The 21180-nt window shown below is 41.4% G+C and overlaps 1 protein-coding gene across 2 annotated transcripts; it reads left to right on the plus strand.

Moving 5' to 3' along the window:
- The first annotated feature begins 2503 nt into the window (after window positions 1–2503).
- ISCA1 (iron-sulfur cluster assembly 1) lies at window positions 2504–17647 on the plus strand. Of its 2 annotated transcripts, none has more exons than XM_045289440.1 (4): window positions 2504–2666; window positions 11229–11282; window positions 13402–13507; window positions 15831–15968. In XM_045289440.1, exons 1-4 carry the CDS (start codon window positions 2586–2588, stop codon window positions 15950–15952), a joined length of 363 nt encoding a protein of 120 aa, XP_045145375.1. In that variant the 5' UTR covers window positions 2504–2585; the 3' UTR covers window positions 15953–15968. The 2 variants fall into 2 exon arrangements, with proteins under 2 accessions (XP_045145375.1, XP_004714659.1); XM_004714602.2 differs by lacking the exon at window positions 15831–15968 and adding an exon at window positions 15975–17647 and having other exon boundaries at window positions 2512–2666.
- Window positions 17648–21180: the final 3533 nt, after the last annotated feature.

Genomic DNA, 21180 nt, shown 5'->3' on the forward strand with positions numbered 1-21180 from the left:
CTTTCCAACCTTGTAGACTCTGGGAGATGAAAGAAAGACAAAACTTTCAGGGTTTGTTCTATTTTGATGTGAAAGCACTAAGCAACAGTTATCGCCACAGAACCCCTTGCTTCCTTTCTCAACTTGCAAATTTCCAGAAGAAATGCTGCCTGCCCCGATGTTCTTGCAAACGGCTAACCCTGCTGTACTTCTGGCCTCCCAGCTGGACCTCTGAATTGTCCATGGATCCTCTGGTTTGCTGGGCTTCCTCTTCTGCTTGAATGTGGTGGTCAGTGTGCTTGGTGGGTAGTGGGTGCTCAGGAATATTTGCAGAACTAACAGAATAGCCCCTATTTTATTTGTATCCAGAAGAATTAGGACAAGATCTGACAGATTTCTTATGGAGTTCGATTAGTAAATTCACAAACACACTGCTCATGGAGTTGATTCCAACTCAGAGCGACCCTTTAGGATGGATAGAACTGCTCCCTGGAGCTTCCATAGCTTTGTATCATTGCAGACGACTTTCATCTTTCTCCTGTGGAGTTTCTGGTAGGTTTGAATCATTGATATTGCATTTAGCAGCCTGATGCTTAACACACACTGCCACTCACTAGGAATGTGAGTATTCAGTGCTTTGGAATCACAATCAATCCTCCTTCATCCCATGCAATACAACATGCTTGCAGTTTGGGTGAGAAGGCAGGCATTTGTTCATTTGATAAGTCTGGCATTTCTAACCTTTGAAAAACTGGCTGGCTGAACCAAAAGGAAGAATGGATATATATGTAGGTGTCTGGACATTGGAAACATTTGGCCTTTAAGACTCACCAGTTCCCTTTGCTGGGTTGACTTCTATGTTTTTTTGTTTTCATTTTATTGGGGGCTCTTATACCTCTTATCACAATCCATCCATCCATTATGTTGCCATCATCATTTTCAAAACATTTTCTTTCTACTTGAGTCCTTGGTATCAACTCATTGCCCCCACCCCCTTCTATCTTCTTAAGCCTCTGTTCTTAAATACCTTCAAGCCACCCCATATTCACAGAAACTGAACAAAGTGCTGCCTGGCCCTGGGCCATCCCTATGGCCAGTTATGGATTGGTCTCTCTTTTTGTGTGTTAATAATAGTGTTATTGATATATCGTTCATAATCCAATATATATCTACTCAATTCTCAATTCTGTCCCCTCAGGAGTTATACAATCAATGCTATGGTCCCTAGGATTTCATAGATCATATTGTGATCTATAGGATTTTCATGACTTGACTTTTGGAAGTAGGTCACCTTCTACAAATCCATTCATGCGTTTGGTTTTGTGAGGATTAAAGGAGGAGACCATGCTGCCCGCTGCCCACTGCCTCCTTGAGGCCTTGAAGCACAGCAGTGCCTCTGGAGTTAGCAAGGTCACAAAGTACTGCATCAGCAAGGAGATGGGGTCCGGGGAACGGGCTATGGTGACACCGTCAAAGGGTGACACAAAATAACAACTCTGGTAGTGCTATAGGTTGGGTGTTGGACTGCTAACCAGAGTGCTGTTCAAAACCACTAGCTGCTCCGTGGGTGAAGGATGAGACTGTCTTCTAGGAAAATGTAGTCTTGGAAACCCCCTCTAGAGTCACTGTTAAGTTGAAATTACATGATAGAGGTAATTGGGGGTAGTTGTAACATTTTTATAAGTCTAACAAGTAGCAATATAGCTACAAGGCTAAAATGTGTTAAAAATATGTTATGTTAAAAAACTGGTCAAGGAGCCTGGTGGCACAGCGATTTAAGGTCAGCATTCTAAGAAAGATTACAATCTTGGAACTTCTATGGGATAATTATGGTTTTATAAGCGACGGATGCGTTAGAATGATTGGATAACGGAGTAATACTTGCTTGTCAGAGTTGTCATTAATACCCAATTACAACGATGCTTAATCATATCTTCATTTGCACTGTGCTACAAACACGGGTTGTTTTTGTTGTTGCTGGTATGTTTACAGACTGATTTGCCAATTTCCTGCTGTTTTAGCTACAATATTGCGGTAAGCAGTATTCGTGAACCTCTATCAATCATTTTTAAAATAAGGGCAATAATAATTAAAGGTAAATTTTTCTGCAGCTTTAAGTGTAAGTTAAAAAGTTGTATTTCAATCTGGAAAGGCTTTACAAAACCATTTTGTTGTATTCATATTGCATTCAAGATATTTACAAATTCATCACTTTTCTGTGGTTAAAGTCAATAGTAAATATTACTAAAGGGTTCTGAATGCTTTGGTACGCGGTCCCAGGGAGTGTGACGCTGAGTTACCACGCTGGGTGACAACATCCCTAGAGACACCACTGTCTCTCAGTGTTCAGAAGGTCACTCCATGTCCCCTAACTGATGTCCCCCACGTGACTTCCAGAAGCCAATCCTCCAGGGCCCTGAGCTCACCAACCGGCCGTCACTCACAAGGCCCAGCCAATAGAGGCGGTGGGCGGCGCAGGGACGGGCACTCGTGGGGCGGGGCCTAGGCGCCGTGCGCCGGAGCTTGTGGCGTCAGTGCGTGCGGCCGTGTCCATGGAGAGAGGGTGAGCAGTTTGATCTCCTGCCGGAGGCACCAGAGCCGCGAAGATGTCGGCTTCATTAGTCCGAGCCACTGTCCGGGCTGTGAGCAAGAGGAAACTGCAGGCCACCCGGGCCGCCCTCACCCTGGTGAGTGCGCCGGCCGCTCGGCTCAGCCCATGACATTGTTTCCCCTCCGCCCCTGGCGAGGAGTGGCCACGGCGACGGAGTGTGGGGACGCCGAGGGCGCGGCCTAGCGACCCGACGCCCGTTAGCCTGGAAGGTTTCTCTGGGCTCCCTGCGGGGACAAATAAACCCGGGGCGCAGTGGGGACTACATTACCCAGCAGGGTGTGCGCCCACCCCTCTCCAGGTCACGTGGGGGAGGGGCGGTGCGCCCTCCGCAGCCTTACTTAGGGCCCAGAAGCAAGCCGGAAACTTCTTCCTCGTTTTGCTGGGTGCAATTACTTGAAGTCTGGTTTCGTTAAAGCAGCCGACTGTGCTAAGTGCGGAGGATCTCTCGGTGAATAAATGAGGACTTTCTGAGAGGCGCAGACGCGCTTCAGCGCTGTACCAGACGTAAGTTGGTGGTTTAAAGGTTCCCTGAGTCTCCTGGAACACGGGCCTGGAGATCTGCTTTCGGAAAGTCACCACCTAGGGAACTTAACAGAGCAGTGCTGTACGCACGTGGGGTGGCCTTGGTCTGGCGACAAATGACTAACAAACGACATCCCTTAGCGTGCATAAGGAGTGAGGCTCCTCTAATGACAGCCTGGGGGGTGCGGGAGCGACATAGGGCGGGAGGGAGTTAATCACGATAAACAGCCCCCACCCCCAGTACTGTGCTGAAGGGTTACTTCCCGCTGTCCTGAGAGGCTTTGTGAGCCAATGCCTGTTCCCACAGAGATCATTGGCTGGGCTAGGCTCGCCAAAGGACAAAGGAAAATAGGATTTGCTCCGTTGAGGGAACTCACAGCGTTTTCTAGGTGAAAAGTCAGCCTGCGCAGGGCACACGGAAATCTACCTGTATTTGCAATGTTCATTTTTATTGTTATAATTTCTATACGAACTCCCAAAACAAAAAAGCCTCACTGCTATCCAGTCGATTCCGACTCATAGCGACCCAGTAGGACCTGGTAAAACTGGCCCTTTGGGTTTTCACCCTCACCCCGAGTAGAAAGCCTCATGTAAACGTAAAACTAGCCACTTTAAAACATACGTCAGTGGTTGGCATGTAGTACATGTATAATGTGGTGCAACCATCACTTTTCCCTCCTTTTAAAACATTTTCATCAAGAGGAAATTTCGTACCCTTAAAACAGCCACTTGTAGCTGTAATTCTGAAAAAATTATTTCATAGGAAAGTCATCAATGTTCTCCACACACAGGGAGAAGACAATTTGTGCAAGCATCCAGCATCTAAAACTGAAAAAGCAAGTTGTAGCAAAATGGATAATGGATACTTGTGTTAGTATTTCAAGAATAGGCTGCCCTGATATCTTTTGCTCCCTCTTTTCTGTACCAGCAAATTCCTTTTCATGTCTAAAAGAATATTCTCTTGGGATTCTCCAAGAACTAATACATGTTTTAGCCCTAGTAATTTTTTAAAGAGTGTCACTTTAGGCTACAGGTGAAATTAAGGAAGTTTTCTGTTGAGTAGAGTTGGTACTTAACCCTCATGATCGCATCTGCTTCAAGTTGTTATGCCAAACACAGGCCCTGCTATTTCTCATCCCACACAGCGGAAATGATTTCTCACAGGTGTGTACTCTGATTTCATTTTCTCACCAAAGTTAATTCCTATTCTCCCCCCACTCCCCCCAATTTGATTTATAGTTCACCACTATGTGCACCACTTGCACTTTGAAATGTCCACATGTAAAAGTTTCTGTAACCTGGCAACCATACCTTTTTTGTTGGTGGTGGTTTTTCATCCCTAGAATGCGGTCTTTCTCATCATCCAGGTCCACATGGAAGAAGGACACAGCCTGTGTGAGTGACCCAGAGATAACGATAACAATCCAAATATGTAGGAAAAAGTATCAGCTAAATTGGGAACATCCAATTTGTAGATGGTTAGAGAGGATATTGGGAGCCCCAAATACATCTTCAGACTAGTCAGATTAAGCCTCTGGTGTGTCAGATGATGGCATAATATGATACTTGGTCAGGTGACCTCCCTCTTGACCCAAACTGAATTTGCTCTAGGCTCAAATTTTTCTCACTTGTTCCCTGACAGAAATTTTATCTCTGGCTTTTTAAATACTAATGGTGGTCTTTTCTTTCCCACTCTTCATTTTTATCTTTATATTATCATTTTTTCATTCCTTTTTTATTATTTATTTTAGTTCCCCAGTTTACAAAGCACAGAAGGAATGGATGCATAGAGATAATAATAACTGATACAATGGCTTATGGGTAGGATGAGGGGAATTGAGGAACAAACAGTGAATGCAGATGAGAGGAGGGAGCATTAACAACTGATGGTGATGATGCATATACAACTTTTAAAAAGCGATTAACTATGAAAGTGTATGATATGTGACTATTATATCAAGAAAACTCCTCACAAAGAAAGAAACCAAACTTGACCAGTTACCATGAGTGAAGGAGGAAGAGTTTGCTTAGGGAGCAGTGAGCTTATGTTAATGGTTGGAGAATAATTTGGAAAAGGATATCAATAATAGTTGTACAGCACAAAGAGTATATTCAGTGGCACTGGATTGTACATGTAGAAGATGTTGAATTGGAGAACATTTTTGGCACAATTTAAAGTACACAATGAGTACAAGAAAAAGATGTTTTAAAATTGATTGTGATAATTAGTGTACAATTCTTCATATGGTTGAACTATTAAATTGTATGATATATAGGTGAAGTGCCAATAAAACTTTTTTTTTTAAATGCAGCCTTTCTCAGCCAAAGAGCTGTGAGAAAATTGAACCCTCTAGACTAGAAAATGAGTTCAATCCTCCATTCCCAGTATGATCCTAACGCATTGGAGAGCAGTTACTTCCTAAATACATAGGATGCCTTGAGGCAGGAGGGCTTACCTGTCTTTGGGAACTCAATTGAGAAGGCCTAGGAAGGAAATGCTTAATGCAATGTTAAATACAATGAGGCCCATTAATGAACTGTTTATTCGAAGAAGGACCAGTACCAGAAGTCCTTTGGACTAGTGTCCAAAAGTATGTTACCAAGCTTCTGAAGGCAGTTTAAGGTGATGCTAACTAAAACCAAACTCAGAGCAACCTAATACATTACAGAGGAGAATTGCTTCATAGGGTTTTCAGAGCTATGATCTTTATAGAAGCAGATCACCAAGCTTTGTGTTGGAGTTGAGCACAAACCACCCAGGGACCTAAGGAGATGTTGCTGTTATTGCTGTCAGTTTTGGTCAAGTCGGTTTCAACTCAGTGACACTCATCTTTCCCCTCCCCCCATCCCCTCCTCCCCATCCCCTCCTTGTGCAGAGTTGAACTCCATAGGGCTTTCAAAGCTGTTAACTTTCAGAAGCAGATCACCAGCCTGTCTTCTGAGATGCCTTCTTAGTGGGTTTGAACTGCCAATCCACTAGCAGGTGAACACTTACCTACCCGGTTGCACCACTAAATGACTTAACAAGGAGGGAATGGTTAAGTAAATTAGAGCGGATCGTGTTAGTGAAATATGTAATCATTGCAGATAATTTAAGATTTTGAAGTCATGACTTGTTTCATTTATTAGATCTATTATCCTGTGCAGATTACTTCAATGCCTAAATTGCAGAGTTTTATGAATAAATCCATTCAGCACTTGTTTTGAGATCTTTTACAGGTGTCCTTTTTTCTGTATCATGGTGTCAATTTCAGCTCCTAGCAACAGTTGCAGCAGCCAGAAGCTGCCCTGTGGGTTTCTCGTGGCTTGACCTTTTTACAGAGAAAAGCTCACGGGGTCTTTTTCCTGAAGAAGCAAACTAAGTGGGCTCCAACCAATAGCCTTGTGGTCAGCTGCACAATATTTAACCTGTGGGCTGCCAGCACTCCTTAGTAAACACCTACTCACTGCCGTCAAATCTGACAGCAACCCCATATATTAAACATTAAAAAATTAAAAATTTTTTCCTTTTATTTTTCTTTTTTAAATCATTTTATCAGGGACTCATACAACTCTTATCACAATCCATACATCCATCCATTGTGGCAAGCACATTTGTATATTTGTTGCCATCATCATTCTCAAAACATTTGCTTTCTACTTGAGCCCTTGGTATCAGCTCCTCACTTTCTCCTCCCTCCCACGAACCCTTGATAATTTATAAATTATTATTTTGTCATGTCTTACACTGTCCAACGTCTCCCTTCACTTTTCTGTTGTCTGTCCCCCAGGAAGGAGGTTACATGTAGATCCTTGTGATCGGTAGTTTTCTTCATATAATATTCTTGTCATACACTTATGTAGTTACATTGCTTTTAAAATGAGCTGTATATATATATCACAATCAGTTCTAATACTCCCTTCTGCATTCATTGTTTGCTCCCCAATCCACTCACCCTCCACACCCCCTATGTCCCTGGTAAACCATTGCATCAGTTACTATGTCTATGTATCCAATCCTGTGCTTCACAATCTGGGAAATCCAACAGAAACAATAGAAAACAGCAAAACAACAAGAAGAAAATAATAATGATAGAAAGATAGTTTTGTTTAAGTAAGAAAGAAAATACCACCACCAATATTTAAAAAGCCACAGAAAAAAATGTGTCATGGAACAAGTAAGAAATATTTGAGCCCAGAGCAAATTCAGTTTGGGTCAAGAGGGAGGTCACCTGACCAAGTCTCATACCATGATTTGACCTGTGAAACTCAAATTTACAGTAATCTGTCTGATAGTAAAGCTGTTCGAGTCCCTCATCTGTGGCTAGAAAGGATCTGCCAGAGGCTTAATCTTACTAGATAGTCTGCAGATGGGCTTGGGGCGCCCACTGTTCTCCATAACCTTGTACACATTGGATGTTCCCAATTTAAGCTGATACTTTCCCCTACATCATATTTGGATTCTGTTATTATGTTTGGATAACACACAGGCTCTTGTGCTTCTTTGTAGTTGACGCCTCACTTAGATAACTATTTGTTTGAATACAAGCATTTAAGACTCCATATACTATTCCAATTGATAGCGGGGCACCATCTGCTTTCTTCACACTTTGCTGTAATACCCTTCAGTGATCTTTTCATGAAAGTGAGTGTCGAGCAGGGCCATGTTGTAAGAGCGGTTCTCAGCCTGTGGGTCAAGACCCCTTTGCGGGGTCGAACAACCCTTTGACAGGGGTTGCCCAATTCATAACAGTAGCAAAGTTACAGTTATGCAGTAGCAACAAAAATAATTTTATGGCTGGGGGGGTCACCACATGAGGAACTGTAGTAAAGGGTCACAGCATTAGGTTGAGAACCACTGTTATAAGAATTAACTGTTGTTGGCTAGAACTAGAATTAAATGGGAGCCCAGAATCCATATGCTTGTCCATGGGTTTTGAATGACTGGTTTACTGTGGCAGTCAGAACCAAAACAAGAACCAACAAGAGCAAAAGTATGTATACATAAAAGACAAAAAAACAAAATTGAAAAACATTGTCAGTCATCCCCCTGGAGTATAAGGCAATTGCAGTGATAACATCAATTATTTATCCAGTGACATAGAATTTAATTAGATCCTGTTGCTCTAAAGAGTTTACTTTAGCATATTCCAACTTCAAGCTGCAATCCATGAGTTTTTGCTTTGTACAGCTTGAATTCTTTACTCACTAAACATGGGGGTTGGTTTTAGGGAAATTTGCCCTGTATCATTTCTTACAAGTGCAGATCCTTGCCTATCAGATTATAACCTGCCATATTAATTAAAGGGGAGCATTGAGGTACTAAATATATGGTGGTTCTGGGTCCCCTTTTCATTGGATACCAACTAAGCCAGGGGTCCTGCCTAAGGTCCAATATCTGCCATTATCCATAGTCTTGGAGTAGCCATCCTTTGTGTACCCTCCCATTAGAATTCCAGTCTTAAGTCCAAAGGTACAGGTAGTTTTAAAGTAGGGCCCAGTTCATCCAGTCAGGCTTCCATGTTGAATCCTGGTGTTGTACTTGGATGATTTTTTTTGCCCTTAGGGCCAGCTTCTAAGGCTATCACAGTCCATGGTGTGGTTCACCAAGGGTTGGATAGAAACATTCTTAGTGTCTACTCAGGAACATAAAATAGGATTTATTCTCCTTAGGTTTTCTAAGAGTGTAAATTTTTATGGGAGCAGCCAGCCTCAGTTCTCCCACAGAGAGGTTGCTGGGTTTGAACCACATGCCTTACAGTTAAGTTAGCATCCCAGTATTTAACCCACAGCACCACTAAAAAAACCAACAAAAACACTCATCAAGTCGATAACAACCCATAGCGACCCTGTACCACTAGGACTCCATTACTAATAAGGTGCTTAATAAGTGATAGGTGTGTATTTATTCCCATACATCAAATGAGAAACATGACAACTAGATGTCTTAAGGAAGTGTATACTGTATATACACTATGATTACAGATGTGTGTGTGAGAGAAAGAGAAAGTACAAGGTTTGAAGAAAACACATTGCCAGCAATGATTGTTTAGAGTTAGAGAAAATAATACTGTAGCTTTTCATTTATCTACCATCCTAAAAATAATAAAGTGCTGGCTTTATAATGAAATTAAAATGGGCTGTAGCTATTGACCCATTCTATATAATCATAGAAATGATTGAATTAACAAGATTAAAACTTTGTATTTTACTTGGAGTTATATAAAGGAATACCTTATTGAGGATGAAAATAAATGGTCTTTTGGATAAAAGAAAAGTACGTTGCTCTAAAGTAGTTATACTAAGACTCTTATAGACGATGCTTTTCCCATTTTAACAACAAAACAGCCCGGATATGTAAGAAAACAAACCGAGAGAGTGTTTCTCTGCCCTCTTGCACTTTGAAGAGATCATGTCCCTGTGGCAGCTGTGTGTGCAGCCCTGACTGTTTTGGTTGGATCATTGCACAGGCCCCATTTGAAGCTTTGAACCCACTAGAATTAAACCTACATATATTTTCCCATGGTTCTGCCTTTTTTGGGGGGTAGGTTGGGGATGGGGAGCGGAATTCTGCCAATTTTTAACTTAAATCTTTTTCTTTGACTGTCATTAAATTGCTTCAACATTCATAGAAAATGTGACTAGGAATGTTTACCACTGGCAGATAAGAAGCCTACAGTTTAGTTTCAAAAAACTGTCATTTAGAAGAGTAAATGAGCATGTTAAAGGACAAGTTTTTTGTCTTTCCATTATTTGAGGACGATACTCTGTCATTTCAAAAGGTAGGGCGCATAATGCTGCTTCACAGCATTTCTTCCTTCCCTGTGTTGTCAGGCTGCTGGACTCCTGTTTTGAAAGAATTGTGGGAAAAGGCCTTGAGAGACAAGTGTACCTACTGATTGTTCTTTCAGTGACCTTTTTTTTTTTCTTTCAGTGACATACGTTACCATATATACTTAAGTATAAGCCGACCCGAATGTCAGCCGAGGCACCTAATTGAACCACAAAAACAGCATTTAAAATGTGCTGGAAAACTCGGCTTATACTCGAGTATATATGGCAAGTAAATATCCACAGGCTCTCCCCATATATTAAAATCTTTGAGTAAACAGAGCTTACCTTTGTTAAGTACAATGCTAAGTGTTTTCTCTCCCTCGTGACATTTCTAAAAGGGGTCCAGGCTCTTGTTTAAACATCATTTGGTCAATATCACTCCCTCAGCTGACTTGAGTTGTGGTTATAACTACTACCAAGTAATGGTCCATAGTCTCCTAACTCTAGGGTTTCCTGAACCTGTAAAATGTCACCATAGGAAGCTGGAGGACCAGCAAAGCATTGCCCTTTGAATGAGTTAGTGAGCAAGTAAAAGGAAGGGACATTGTCTCTCTTTTGTACTCTTATCATGTCTCCATACTAACAGTAATAGCTGGTATATTCTGACCCCTCTTCTTGGAATTATCTTATTCCATCCCTGTAAGAATCAGCAGGACTATTGTTGCCATTTAAAAGGAAGAGGCTGGAGTAAGCAGGACTGCCTCTGAGACACTGGGAAGAAATGGATCAGGAATGCAAACAAATCTTGGTTTTAGCAGCCTCCTTCCCAGCAAAGTAGAAGTAAACCCTGGGGGAGGAAGGGGAAAAAAGATTCCTATTTGTGTTGTTGACTCACTAAGTTCTGCTCCTCGGATATTCTTAAATATTAAACCAGGTAAAAACTTGTCACTTTTTTGATGAGGTGGTGTGCTCATTTTTGATTATTTGAGGGCCTTATGTATGTCAGACAGTGTACCTGTTGCAGGGCATTTAAAATAGATAATACAAGAAGAAAACATTACATCTGTGATGGAAATGTAGCAGAGGTTAAGGCTGAGTTCACCCGGGCCCTGAAAAGCAAGATTAAAAAGACTTTGCTGTCATGTGCTTTAAAATTGTATGTGTGTGTGTGTGTGTGTGAGAGAGAGAGAGACTTGAATTGAAATTACTGAGATTTTGTATGAAACCTGAGGTAATCTGGCAAGACTGGAACATAAGTTCGTCAAATAAATGGTGTAATGCTAGACTTGAACAGCCTTTGAACTTGAACGCAGATTTTTTGTAACAAAAAAATTACAGAGATGTGGTTTGTTTGTTTTTTTAGACACCTTCAGCAGTACACAAGATTAAACAGCTTCTTAAAGATAAGCCTGAACATGTAAGTAAACCAAATCCGACAAATATTTCATAAAGAACAAAAGTTGTATTATCAGAGTAAATATGCCTTGTGGTAAATTGTATATTTCCATTAATTAGAGCGTCTTACTTTTTAAAGTGATGTATGCCCATGCTTTTTGAAAAGTTCCAATACTATAAAAAGTATTGAATAAACAGGAAATCTTTCCCCCCCTCAGACTTTCTATCCTCATTCTTCCATCCAAGTGGCAGCCTCACAGGTCCCTTCCAGAGATCATCTGTCCGAGCTGTGCCCAGACCAGGGCCTCTCAGCCTCCGGACTAGTGACATTTGGGGCCTGAGCAGTCTTATTGGGGGTGAATTGTTGGTATATTTCAGCATCTGTGGCCTTTGTCCTCCAAGCCAAATGTGACAACTAAAATTTTCTTCTGTGTCACTTTGCCCATTTCCTGCTCATTGGAGGGCAACGTGCTTATTTTACTTTACCTTTTACCTCTAATAATGTATCTTAAGTATGTTTCCATGTTAGTTCAGAAAGCTGGCTAAAATCTCTCATAATGCTGCAGTTGAGTACATGACATTATGGAGCAGGTTTGATTTGTTTAACTTGTCTTTCAGTTTAACGCCCATTTGAGGTGCCATTTAGTGCAGCTATAAGCATCATCCGTTAGTGTCTGCAGTGTGCCAGGTGTATCATCATGGATTGTGAGTAGGCCATAGTGTGTCCACTGCATAGGAGATGCTCCTACCTGGGCATTTGTCTGGATATGGAGTTGTGGGCATGATCCGAAGTTGAGCTCCCTTTGAAAACCCAAAACTAGTAAACTGAGGACTTGGCTGAGTTATTTGGCCTTATTTCTACACTTGCAACTACAGGCCTGGAAAACTGGCCCTAATTGGAGAAAGATCTCCATTGTTCAGAGATGGAAATGTTTTCGAATACACACTCTCCAGGCTGAAAATGTGCCCCCCAAAATAGTCTCCATTAAGGATCTACCATAAAAGATGAGTCATTCCTGTGTCTAGTAGTCCACTATGCCTGAAGGTTGTCTGTGGCTAAGGGCTTGTGTAATAAACAACGCCTCGTGAAATGTTGGCTCCAATTACTGTAAGCTCTGTTTTCCTTTGTTCTTAGGTTCACTCTGTTCTCTTTACCAGACTTTTGTAAACCTTATTTCAGGTTCATTTTAATTATTTATGTCCATTTCTAATACTAGGACTTACGACTTGCTTCAGGGCTTCCTGTTTACAGTGTGAAATAAAATTGCATCCAGATAATTTGCCATTTAGCTCCTTGTTGTGTAAGGACAGAAGACACTGCTCAGAATGCAGGTCGTTAGCATCCCCAACGTAGAGAATCCTTTTATTTCTGCTGTAAATAAAAACTGTTCAAGGACTGAAAGAAAACACGAAAAAACTTTAATGGGTTTCTAGGTGAGTGATAGTTACAGGGGTCTTTTGTTTGTTTGTTTTTTAATATTCTTTTTTTCTTAAGGGTTAGGTCAGGCGTCCTCAAACTGTGGCCCTAAGGCCACATGCAGCCCACCGAGGACATTTATCTGGCCTGCCAGGTGTTTTTGCCCCATTTGTTTTTTTCACTTCAAAATAAGCTATGTGCAGTGTGCATAGGAATTTGTTCATAGTTTTTTAAACTATACTCCGGCCCTCCAACGGGTCTAAGGGACAGTGAAATGGCCCCCTGTTTAAAAAGTATGAGGACCCCTGGTAGGTGAAAATTGACAGAGCAAATAATTTTCCATTCAGCATTTGGTTTTGGGACATGAGTTGTGAATCCCTCTTAATGCAGACATCCTCCCTGGGGTCTCTCCTGCCCCTTCCTGCCTTCTGGGCTTTGTTTTGAGGCAAATAATGCTCTTTTGGTCTACTATGGGTGTTTGTTCTGAGGATTGCCTTCCTCAGGGGCATATTGTTTACTTTATAAGTTTCTCTGTTGTTTGTTTGGCTGAAATGTGACTCCTGGGAGGTGAAAGATACCTGCTGAGACATTTTATAACCAGAAATCTAATACTATATGCCTAATAAAGCATGTGAAAAAAAGAGATAAATATGTTTTTTTAATAATATCAATTGTTTATTATGTAATACCGAAAAATTAAGTGCATATTTACATTCTCTTTCAGGTAGGTTTGAAAGTTGGTGTTCGAACCAGGGGTTGCAATGGCCTTTCCTACACTTTAGAATATACAAAAACAAAAGGAGATTCTGATGAAGAAGTAGTTCAAGACGGTAAGTATTTAGCATGCTTTTCCTGGGTACTGTTTTGCGTGGCATGAAGAAAATGGTCACAGTAATAGTTGGAAAGATATCTGTGCTAGGCTCTCCACAGGAGTGGAGTTGGTATTGTATTATCCCCACTTTGCAGGTGAAGAAACTGAGGCACAGAGAGGACGTACGTTACCTAGGTCATGCGGCCAGTTAGGGAACTAGTAAAAATTTGAACCCAACCAAGTTGGTCCCAGCAACTGCTTCTTATAACATAGTGATAGATTATTGGACAAATGTGCTTGTTTTGCTCTCATTTTAAAAGGTCATCTTGTTCCTTTTCCTTCCCCAAAAGTTTTTTAAGATGCTAAAACTTTAAGTGAACCGATCGATTATTTCTGTTTAAATCAGTAGTTTTACATTTTTGTCAAAAAAAATAATGCCATGGTGAATGCTGGTGGGTTAAGATGTAATTACTACCTTATCATTTGGTCTCCATTTTGAAGTTGGTTTGGTTTTCTAATTTTTTCTGCTTTGTTTTCATTTGAGGAGGTTCTTTGTTTTGTTTGTTACTATTACTGTTTGGTTTTTTTTTGTATGTATGTTTGCTTCCAGTTTGTGTTTTAAGGTGACACCATTGACCTGGGGGAAGGGGGGGGTTCTTGATTAAAAATTTGGTCTATATGGACCAAATAGACCGTTCCCTAGCTTGTCGTGCATTCTTTCCAAAAATCAGGACTGTCCTGCCAAAATCGGGACTGTCCCGCCAAAAGCAGGTCGTCTGGTCACCTTAGTTTTGTGTGATTTTCTGTATATCAGATCCAGGATAGGGAGATCCATAGAGACCCATAGTAACTGCGTTGATAATTACCTATGGGGCATGACGAGGGAAGGTTGGGGAGGACTGGAGGGCTTATAACAAAGAGTTTAAGAAGAAAAAGTTCTGAAATTGATTGTGGTGATGATGGCACAACTCTTCTTAATACGATTGAACGGTTAAATTGCAGGATATGTGAATTGTTTGTCATTAAAACTATTTTTAAAAAGGTATGGTAACATGCTTTTAAGGAATTCTATATTTCTAGTTTTAATAAAAATGTCAGTACCTTAATTACTTATTTTCCAAACCACTTCCTCTCAATCTGATCAAAACCCATTTAAAACAAGGCACATGGTACAACAGCTATCAGAGGGTCTTTGTGGTCTTGCAGGGGTAGTTTGTGCATTGAAGGTGAGGTGTGATACTGGCCAGCTAGCGGCCCTAGCCTCGGTGAGGGGTGTGGAGTCTTAAGTCCTTTCATGTTAATAACTAAAGGTAACCAACCAAGAACAACAAAAACAAGAGCAAAAAGCCAAACTCACTGCCATCCAGTCATTTTGACTCATAGCAACCTAACTCCAAAACTGACGCATTACAGGAGTGAAAAGTCTCTTCTTTCTTCCTTGGAGAGGCTGGTGGTTTCGAACTGCTGACCTTGAGGTTAGAAGCCCAACGCATGCATAACCGCTTCACCATGTGCTAAAAGACATTTTTAAAAAAAATCATTTTATTGGGGGCTTATACAAAACTCTTATCACAATCCATACATCTATCCATTGTGGCAAGCACATTTGTACTTTTATTGACATCATTTTCAAAACATTTTCTTTCTACTTGAGCCCTTGGTATCAGCTTACTTTTCCCTTCCCTCCCCCACGCTACCTCATGAACCCTTAATAATTTATAAGTTACTATTTTTTCATGTCTTACACTGACCGATGAAGAGACCTTTTACGATGTTTTTAAACTAATAACTCAAACAATCAAGTACCTTAAGATTTTTACTCTCAAAGAAGAGGGCATCCAAGAATTGTCAATAGTTGGTATTCAAATTATGGCTGAATTTCTTTGAAGAAAACTCTTTAGGCATTTCATCTTGTTGCTTTTATAGTCAACCTGATTGTGTTTCCAAAGATACGGTATAACGACCAGTTTTCTGGCCCACAACAGGAACTAGTGCCCTGCACTGACTGACTTGCTGTATTAAAATGGCCTCATTGTGTCTCAGTCCTTTGCACACCTCTAGGCTTGGCATAGTGTGCTTGTGTATATGAACCTGACACAGGGTTGTCATATATTCTGTCCATTCCATCTTGGAAACTTTGTCACTGAAAAATAAATGTTTTCTAACATGTTGCAAACTAGAAAAACTGGTTAAGTTGTAGTAAAAGGAAAATTCAAGCTCTGTACAGAATTGGCATGGAAGTTTACTTTTGTGAAACTGCCTACCCTAATTTCATTGTTCTGGACAATAGATTGGTGTGAGAAATGGGGCAGGTGTTAAATTGAACACTTAATCCTTTATAGGAAATGGCGAAACATCCAGAAGCTTCCTTTCTGCCTTGTATGGAGCAGCATTTGATAATGGTTGGTTCACCTGTACCCTGACTTGGCTGGTCAGCTCCAAAAAGCATGCAGGCTTTATCTGACGCATGTTTTCTTTCTCCCAAGGTGTCAAAGTGTTCATCGAAAAGAAAGCACAGCTAACCCTTTTAGGAACAGAAATGGACTATGTAGAAGATAAATTATCCAGTGAGTTTGTGTTCAATAACCCAAACATCAAAGGAACGTGTGGCTGTGGAGAGAGCTTTAATATCTGAAACCTCAGGACTCTGTTTCTGTGAGCTCCAGGGATGCTCATGGGAACCTTTGGCAGAGAAGGAAATCACTGACTGTCACGAGCGTAGGTTCACAATGTCTGTCTGCCTTGCAAGGAAAATAAGAGTATTGCATTTGAAAATGAAGCCAGTGTGTTGAATTCAAGAAGAAGAGATACTTGCATTTTTAAGGGACAGAGAATGAGAAGTCATTGCTCTTTTTGGATCATTTTTCTGTTCTGTAAAGGAAAGCAAAAAAGAAATCCTACCCTACAGTTAACTGTTGCATCCTTTCTGTTAACCAGTTTCACCCGAGTTGCCTTCCTGCTAGGATTTCGGGAAACCCATTCTTGCTTTGTGTCCACACATGAGGCCTTTCTTGAATGACATGAAATGTGCAAACCCTTAGCATTTCCTGACCAGTTTGGTGACCCTTAAGCGCTCTCCTGACTGCAGGTCCGAATGTGACAAGGAATTGTTTTCTACCCAAACTTGGCCCGGCCTTTTTACATTTTTATCAAAAATTTCATTGCTGATGTCTTCATTTGCTGCCAGTTAGATGGAAGCATTGGACAAAGACTTCCTAGAACTGTTGTGCAAAATAGTTCTGGGTGCTGGTATTGAAAGGAAAAAAACTTCACCTACCTGCTTTTTCATCCATTCCTCTCATCACCATTGGCTTCCTTGACCACAAAACCAAGGGCAGGGCAAGGTGGCCTTTAGGAGTTCTTTCAATAGCAAAAACAAGCCCAGAAAGCCAAACCACGGGATGCTGAGGGCTTGACTACCCTTCCTTGGATTGAAAGTCCGGGCCAGAGCTCAACTCTCCCAGACATCCCCTTGTAAGTGCCCTGTGCCCTGTGATCTCAGGCAGGTAAGGTAGTTGAATGGATGGCCTGGCTGCTTTCTCTCATCCACATTTTTTATAAAATTTCTTAGTAATTTTATATAGATTGTATTAATTTTCTTTTATTCTGAGTTGGAAGAATCTTATTGTAAAACCCATTTATGTGAATTTTTGCCTTGCTTTTTAGAACTGTAAGCAATGGTTTATGCTAGCAAGTAAGACCTAGCAGTCCAGTTGGTTCTTTTGGAATGTATCAATTATTATGAAGCAGAACATGGAATGCTTTCCAAAATTTCTCAGCGTGCTTAATATCTGCTATCTCTTAAACCCAGCTGCGAAATTTCAAACCTAACATTTTTATTCCCAACTTTCTTTTATGGTTTTCACTTAGTTCATTTAGTTATTAATTTTCCTGGGTTTGGCATATAATTGTGGTGTGAATTGCCAAATATACTTTTTTAGAGCGTTGATTCCGCTGAATTGAAGTCATGTTGTGAACCTTCATGTTTGCTACTGTTCATTCTAGTACCTGGCATGGGTGCAGCAAACCTAGAGCTTTATACGTTTGCTCGTGAGTTGGTTTCATGAACGTAATTGTTGGCCCACTTAAAATTTGTGTAGTACCATATCATTTTATTGAGTTAACCAATAAAAAATGTGGCTTCTTGGTGATCGTAAAATTGCCTTTTTGTTGTTTTTGAGGGGCGAGGGGTTGTAGTCAAACCATGCAGAAGTTGGAGGAGGAAAACTGTTACATAGACAACTGCCTCATGGCAATCCCAGGTGTGACAGTACAACTGTGCACTGCATTGTCAGTAACTGACTTCTCAGAAGTAGATCACCAATTAGGCATCAATTCCAAGGTGCCCTCAAGTGGATGCAAATAAACGTACCTATCACCAAAGCGGAATACTTAACCTTTTGCACCACTTAGGAACTCTCGGAGCAGCTATTAATCTATGTCTGTCTAGTGGACTCTGACTCAGACCGTAAAGGACAGAATACAACCACCGCTTAGGATTTCCATCTGGTGGGTTTGAACCAACAACCTTTTGACCAATTGCTTTATTAGTCTAGCCAGTCACCCACCCAGTTCTGTTGCACGCAGAGCTTTTTATATTCTGCCTTCATGTAACCCCTGGGGAGAACCATTTCAAATGCCTTCAGAGTTGTCCTTTCACATTCGCTTTCCCATGTTTCACTGCAAGCTTTTTCCATCCTGCCTGCTTCCTCTGGTTTCCCACCCTGCCCCAGCTCCTTTCATGGTTCTCATACCTGGTCCTTGTGACCCAGCCAGGCCCAGTTTTATAAAGCTCATCCTTCCAATCTCTCAGGGCTCAAACTCATTAGTAAGCAGCCTGTCCTACACGGTCTGTGGAGCTCCTTGACAGCAGAGAGCTGAGGGTGGCAGATGCGACATTGAAGATGATTATCGATGTGGTGTGTGGTGTTTAATAGCACTAGCTGCATACTTACTCTGTGCCAGGAACTCTTCTGATTCAATCATCACAACAATCTTAGCAAGTTGATCTGACTGCTATCTTTTCCTAAGTCAGAACACCCAAGTACAGCCTGGAGAAATATGTTGCCAGAGTTCGCACAGCGTGACCAAGGTTGAATCCTAGACCCCATGTTCTCAGTGGTTCTACCGTCCTACACACCCCAAGAACTGAGGTGGGCATGCAGAGAAGTGCACATCAAAGGTGTGGGAAGAGGGGAGATGAGCCCACAGAGGTTTGAGACAATACAGCAGAGGTGGAGCTGAACTCTGAAGTGGGAAGAGCAACACAAAACAGTGCTTCAGTTCTGTGTGGAGGTCCCGCTGTGGTTGAGTCACTCTTACTCCTTAAGGGAGTCCCTAGGAAATGATAGCATGAAGGCTCACTAACTTGGCTGCGCTATGAACTGTGGAGTAGCTGGGATAATAGGAAGAATGGGAGGGAACTCGAAGAACTTCCAATTGGTCATGAGGAAGGAGACAGTGAGAGGCTGATTTATAAGGTGAAATTGGTGGACTGAAAAGCAGACGCCTGAAACAGGTTTCTTGTGCAGCTTTGGCTAATAGCGCCCCGCCCCCCCTACCCCTGGTAGTACTTGTATGCAGTGGTTCTTGGGTATTTGTCTCCACAACAATTTCTTAGGACACTAGTTGTAAGGCATCTTTGCTTGCATAGCACTGGGCGTTTTATAATAGGTTTTGGCAGATTGACTCTACTGAATCTATATCAATGCTATGTTGTACAAGCTAGAGCCACAGCTAGGAGGGTTTGATCCATTCTGCCCCACACTCCTTTCAAGCTGTGCTCCCACACCCGAAGTGTGCATGAGGTTTCTGTGTGTACAGAGGGATGTCCTACCTCGAAGGGGCCAACAGCAGTCACAGCTGCTTGTTTATATGATCAGCTTAGCCCACTATTCCACATGAAGGTGAATGGCTCGACTTGAGATGATTGAAAACACTCCTTGGAGAATTTGAGGAAGCCTGCCATGTTTCAGGTGACAGCCCCTTCTAGTTCGTCTGCCATTGGACAAGTGAAAATGAGTTTATCCTTAAACAGGAAGTAGGATTGGCCTTGGAAAACTCCCTACAAGATCAAATATTCCTACAAGACCTCTAGTCTTTCCTGGGTTCATTCAACAGGAAATGTTTAAAACAAAACTAAACAAATAGCCCTGCTTGTCATTTTGATCCTGAGATTTCAGGAAACACAAATGCGTGTGATGTTAGGCTGCCTAAAAGTTCCCACACCATCTAACAGCTGCAAGGGCCTTCCTATTTGCCAAATTCTCTCACTCTGCTTGGCCCTTTTGAGCCTCAGACCGGACATGGCATGGTCTGCAAGACGCTGAGGTGGACCGAGGAGTGCTTGAGTGCCAAGATTTGAAGATTGAAATCCTGGCACTCATTGTGTAGCTTTCTGCTCTACTGTAGGTTAGGTATTTCTCTGAGCTCATTTTCCCTTCTATAAAACAACCAGAATTTGGGGAAGTTTGATTAGCTAACAACCCATACAAGGGTAGGTAAAAAACATTGCTACTAGAGTTTCAGTTCCACATGAATCAATTTAGTCCAAACAAAAAGTATTTCAGTATGTCCCCAGTCGGATGGCTGCAGACATTCTCTCTTACATACTTGCCTTCGTCTCACTCTAGAATCTCTTAAAAAAAAAGAGGTCTAACACAGTGACTTCTGAGAGGTGCTAGCGTAGTTAGATTCAAAGCACAGAGGTTAGCCAGGCTAATTTCTGGGGGGAATCCAGAAGGGTTAAACTAGACAGGTTTTCATGAAGGACACAGGGTGATCATGGGCATGTATTAGGAAGAAATGTTAACAGAATTGAAAACTCCTTTGGTGAGAAAAGGCCAACAAAATCGTGCTGAGGAATTTCTTTTTTTCCCATCAGACAAAGCACCTGCTTATCCTTCCAAGAGGATGGTCCTATGAGAATTTCACTTGATACCTCCTCCCATTCACCCTATAGCCCTCATCTGGCTCCCTCAGACTTATTTTGTTCCCCAACCTCAGAGGATTTTAAAAGGAATACAGTTTGAGTCTGCCGAGAGGTCACAACTGCTGTTTTTATGTGGTGGAAATTGAAGAGCGCAGGATTCTTTGGGGGAAAGGTTAACTGGAAACATGCCTTCAGAACTGTATAGTCCTGGCTAGAAGCTGTGTTGAGAAACAGCATCACATTTTGATAATTTTGCTTAATAAAGCTTTCTGTATTTTATAGCAGTACTTTTTATACTTGCTCTGGTCATTGGAATCCAACAATATTTATCCTTTTGTATCTGGCTTGATCGCTCAGCATGTTTTGAGGCTCATCCATAGCATAACATATATCAGCGCTTCATTTTTTATGACTGAGTAATGTTCCACTGTTTGTGTTTCATTTATTCACTAATCTGTTGCCATCAACACTTGGGTTGAATCCACCCTAATGGATTGTTTGTGGTGTTGTGGAAAATATGCCCAACAAAGCATACAGCAGCTTAGCTGTCTCTACACATACAATTCAATGGCATTGATTACATTCTTCAAATTGTGCAATGATTCTCACCATCTTTTTCAGATTGTTCATCCCCTATTAACATAAACACTGCCTCCTAAATTTTGGATTTAATCTTTCAAGTTGCTGATGTGTTTTATCCCATACAGATCTTAAGACATAATCCACAAGTAAAGGGAAATAGAGGAAAGAACTAGGGGACA

Source organism: Echinops telfairi, unplaced genomic scaffold (genome assembly GCF_000313985.2).
Source record: "Echinops telfairi isolate 266 unplaced genomic scaffold, ASM31398v2 ScPeMD7_27;HRSCAF=92, whole genome shotgun sequence".
Lineage (NCBI taxonomy): Eukaryota > Metazoa > Chordata > Mammalia > Afrosoricida > Tenrecidae > Echinops > Echinops telfairi.

Excerpts from the sequence above, each read along its gene's own strand:
- ISCA1 (XM_004714602.2), top strand. The coding sequence starts at position 2,586 with ATGTCGGCTTCATTAGTCCGAGCCACTGTCCGGGCTGTGAGCAAGAGG. Across the intron at positions 2,667-11,228 it reads CCCGGGCCGCCCTCACCCTG|ACACCTTCAGCAGTACACAA; the intron begins GTGAGTGCGCCG and ends TTGTTTTTTTAG. Across the intron at positions 11,283-13,401 it reads TTAAAGATAAGCCTGAACAT|GTAGGTTTGAAAGTTGGTGT; the intron begins GTAAGTAAACCA and ends ATTCTCTTTCAG.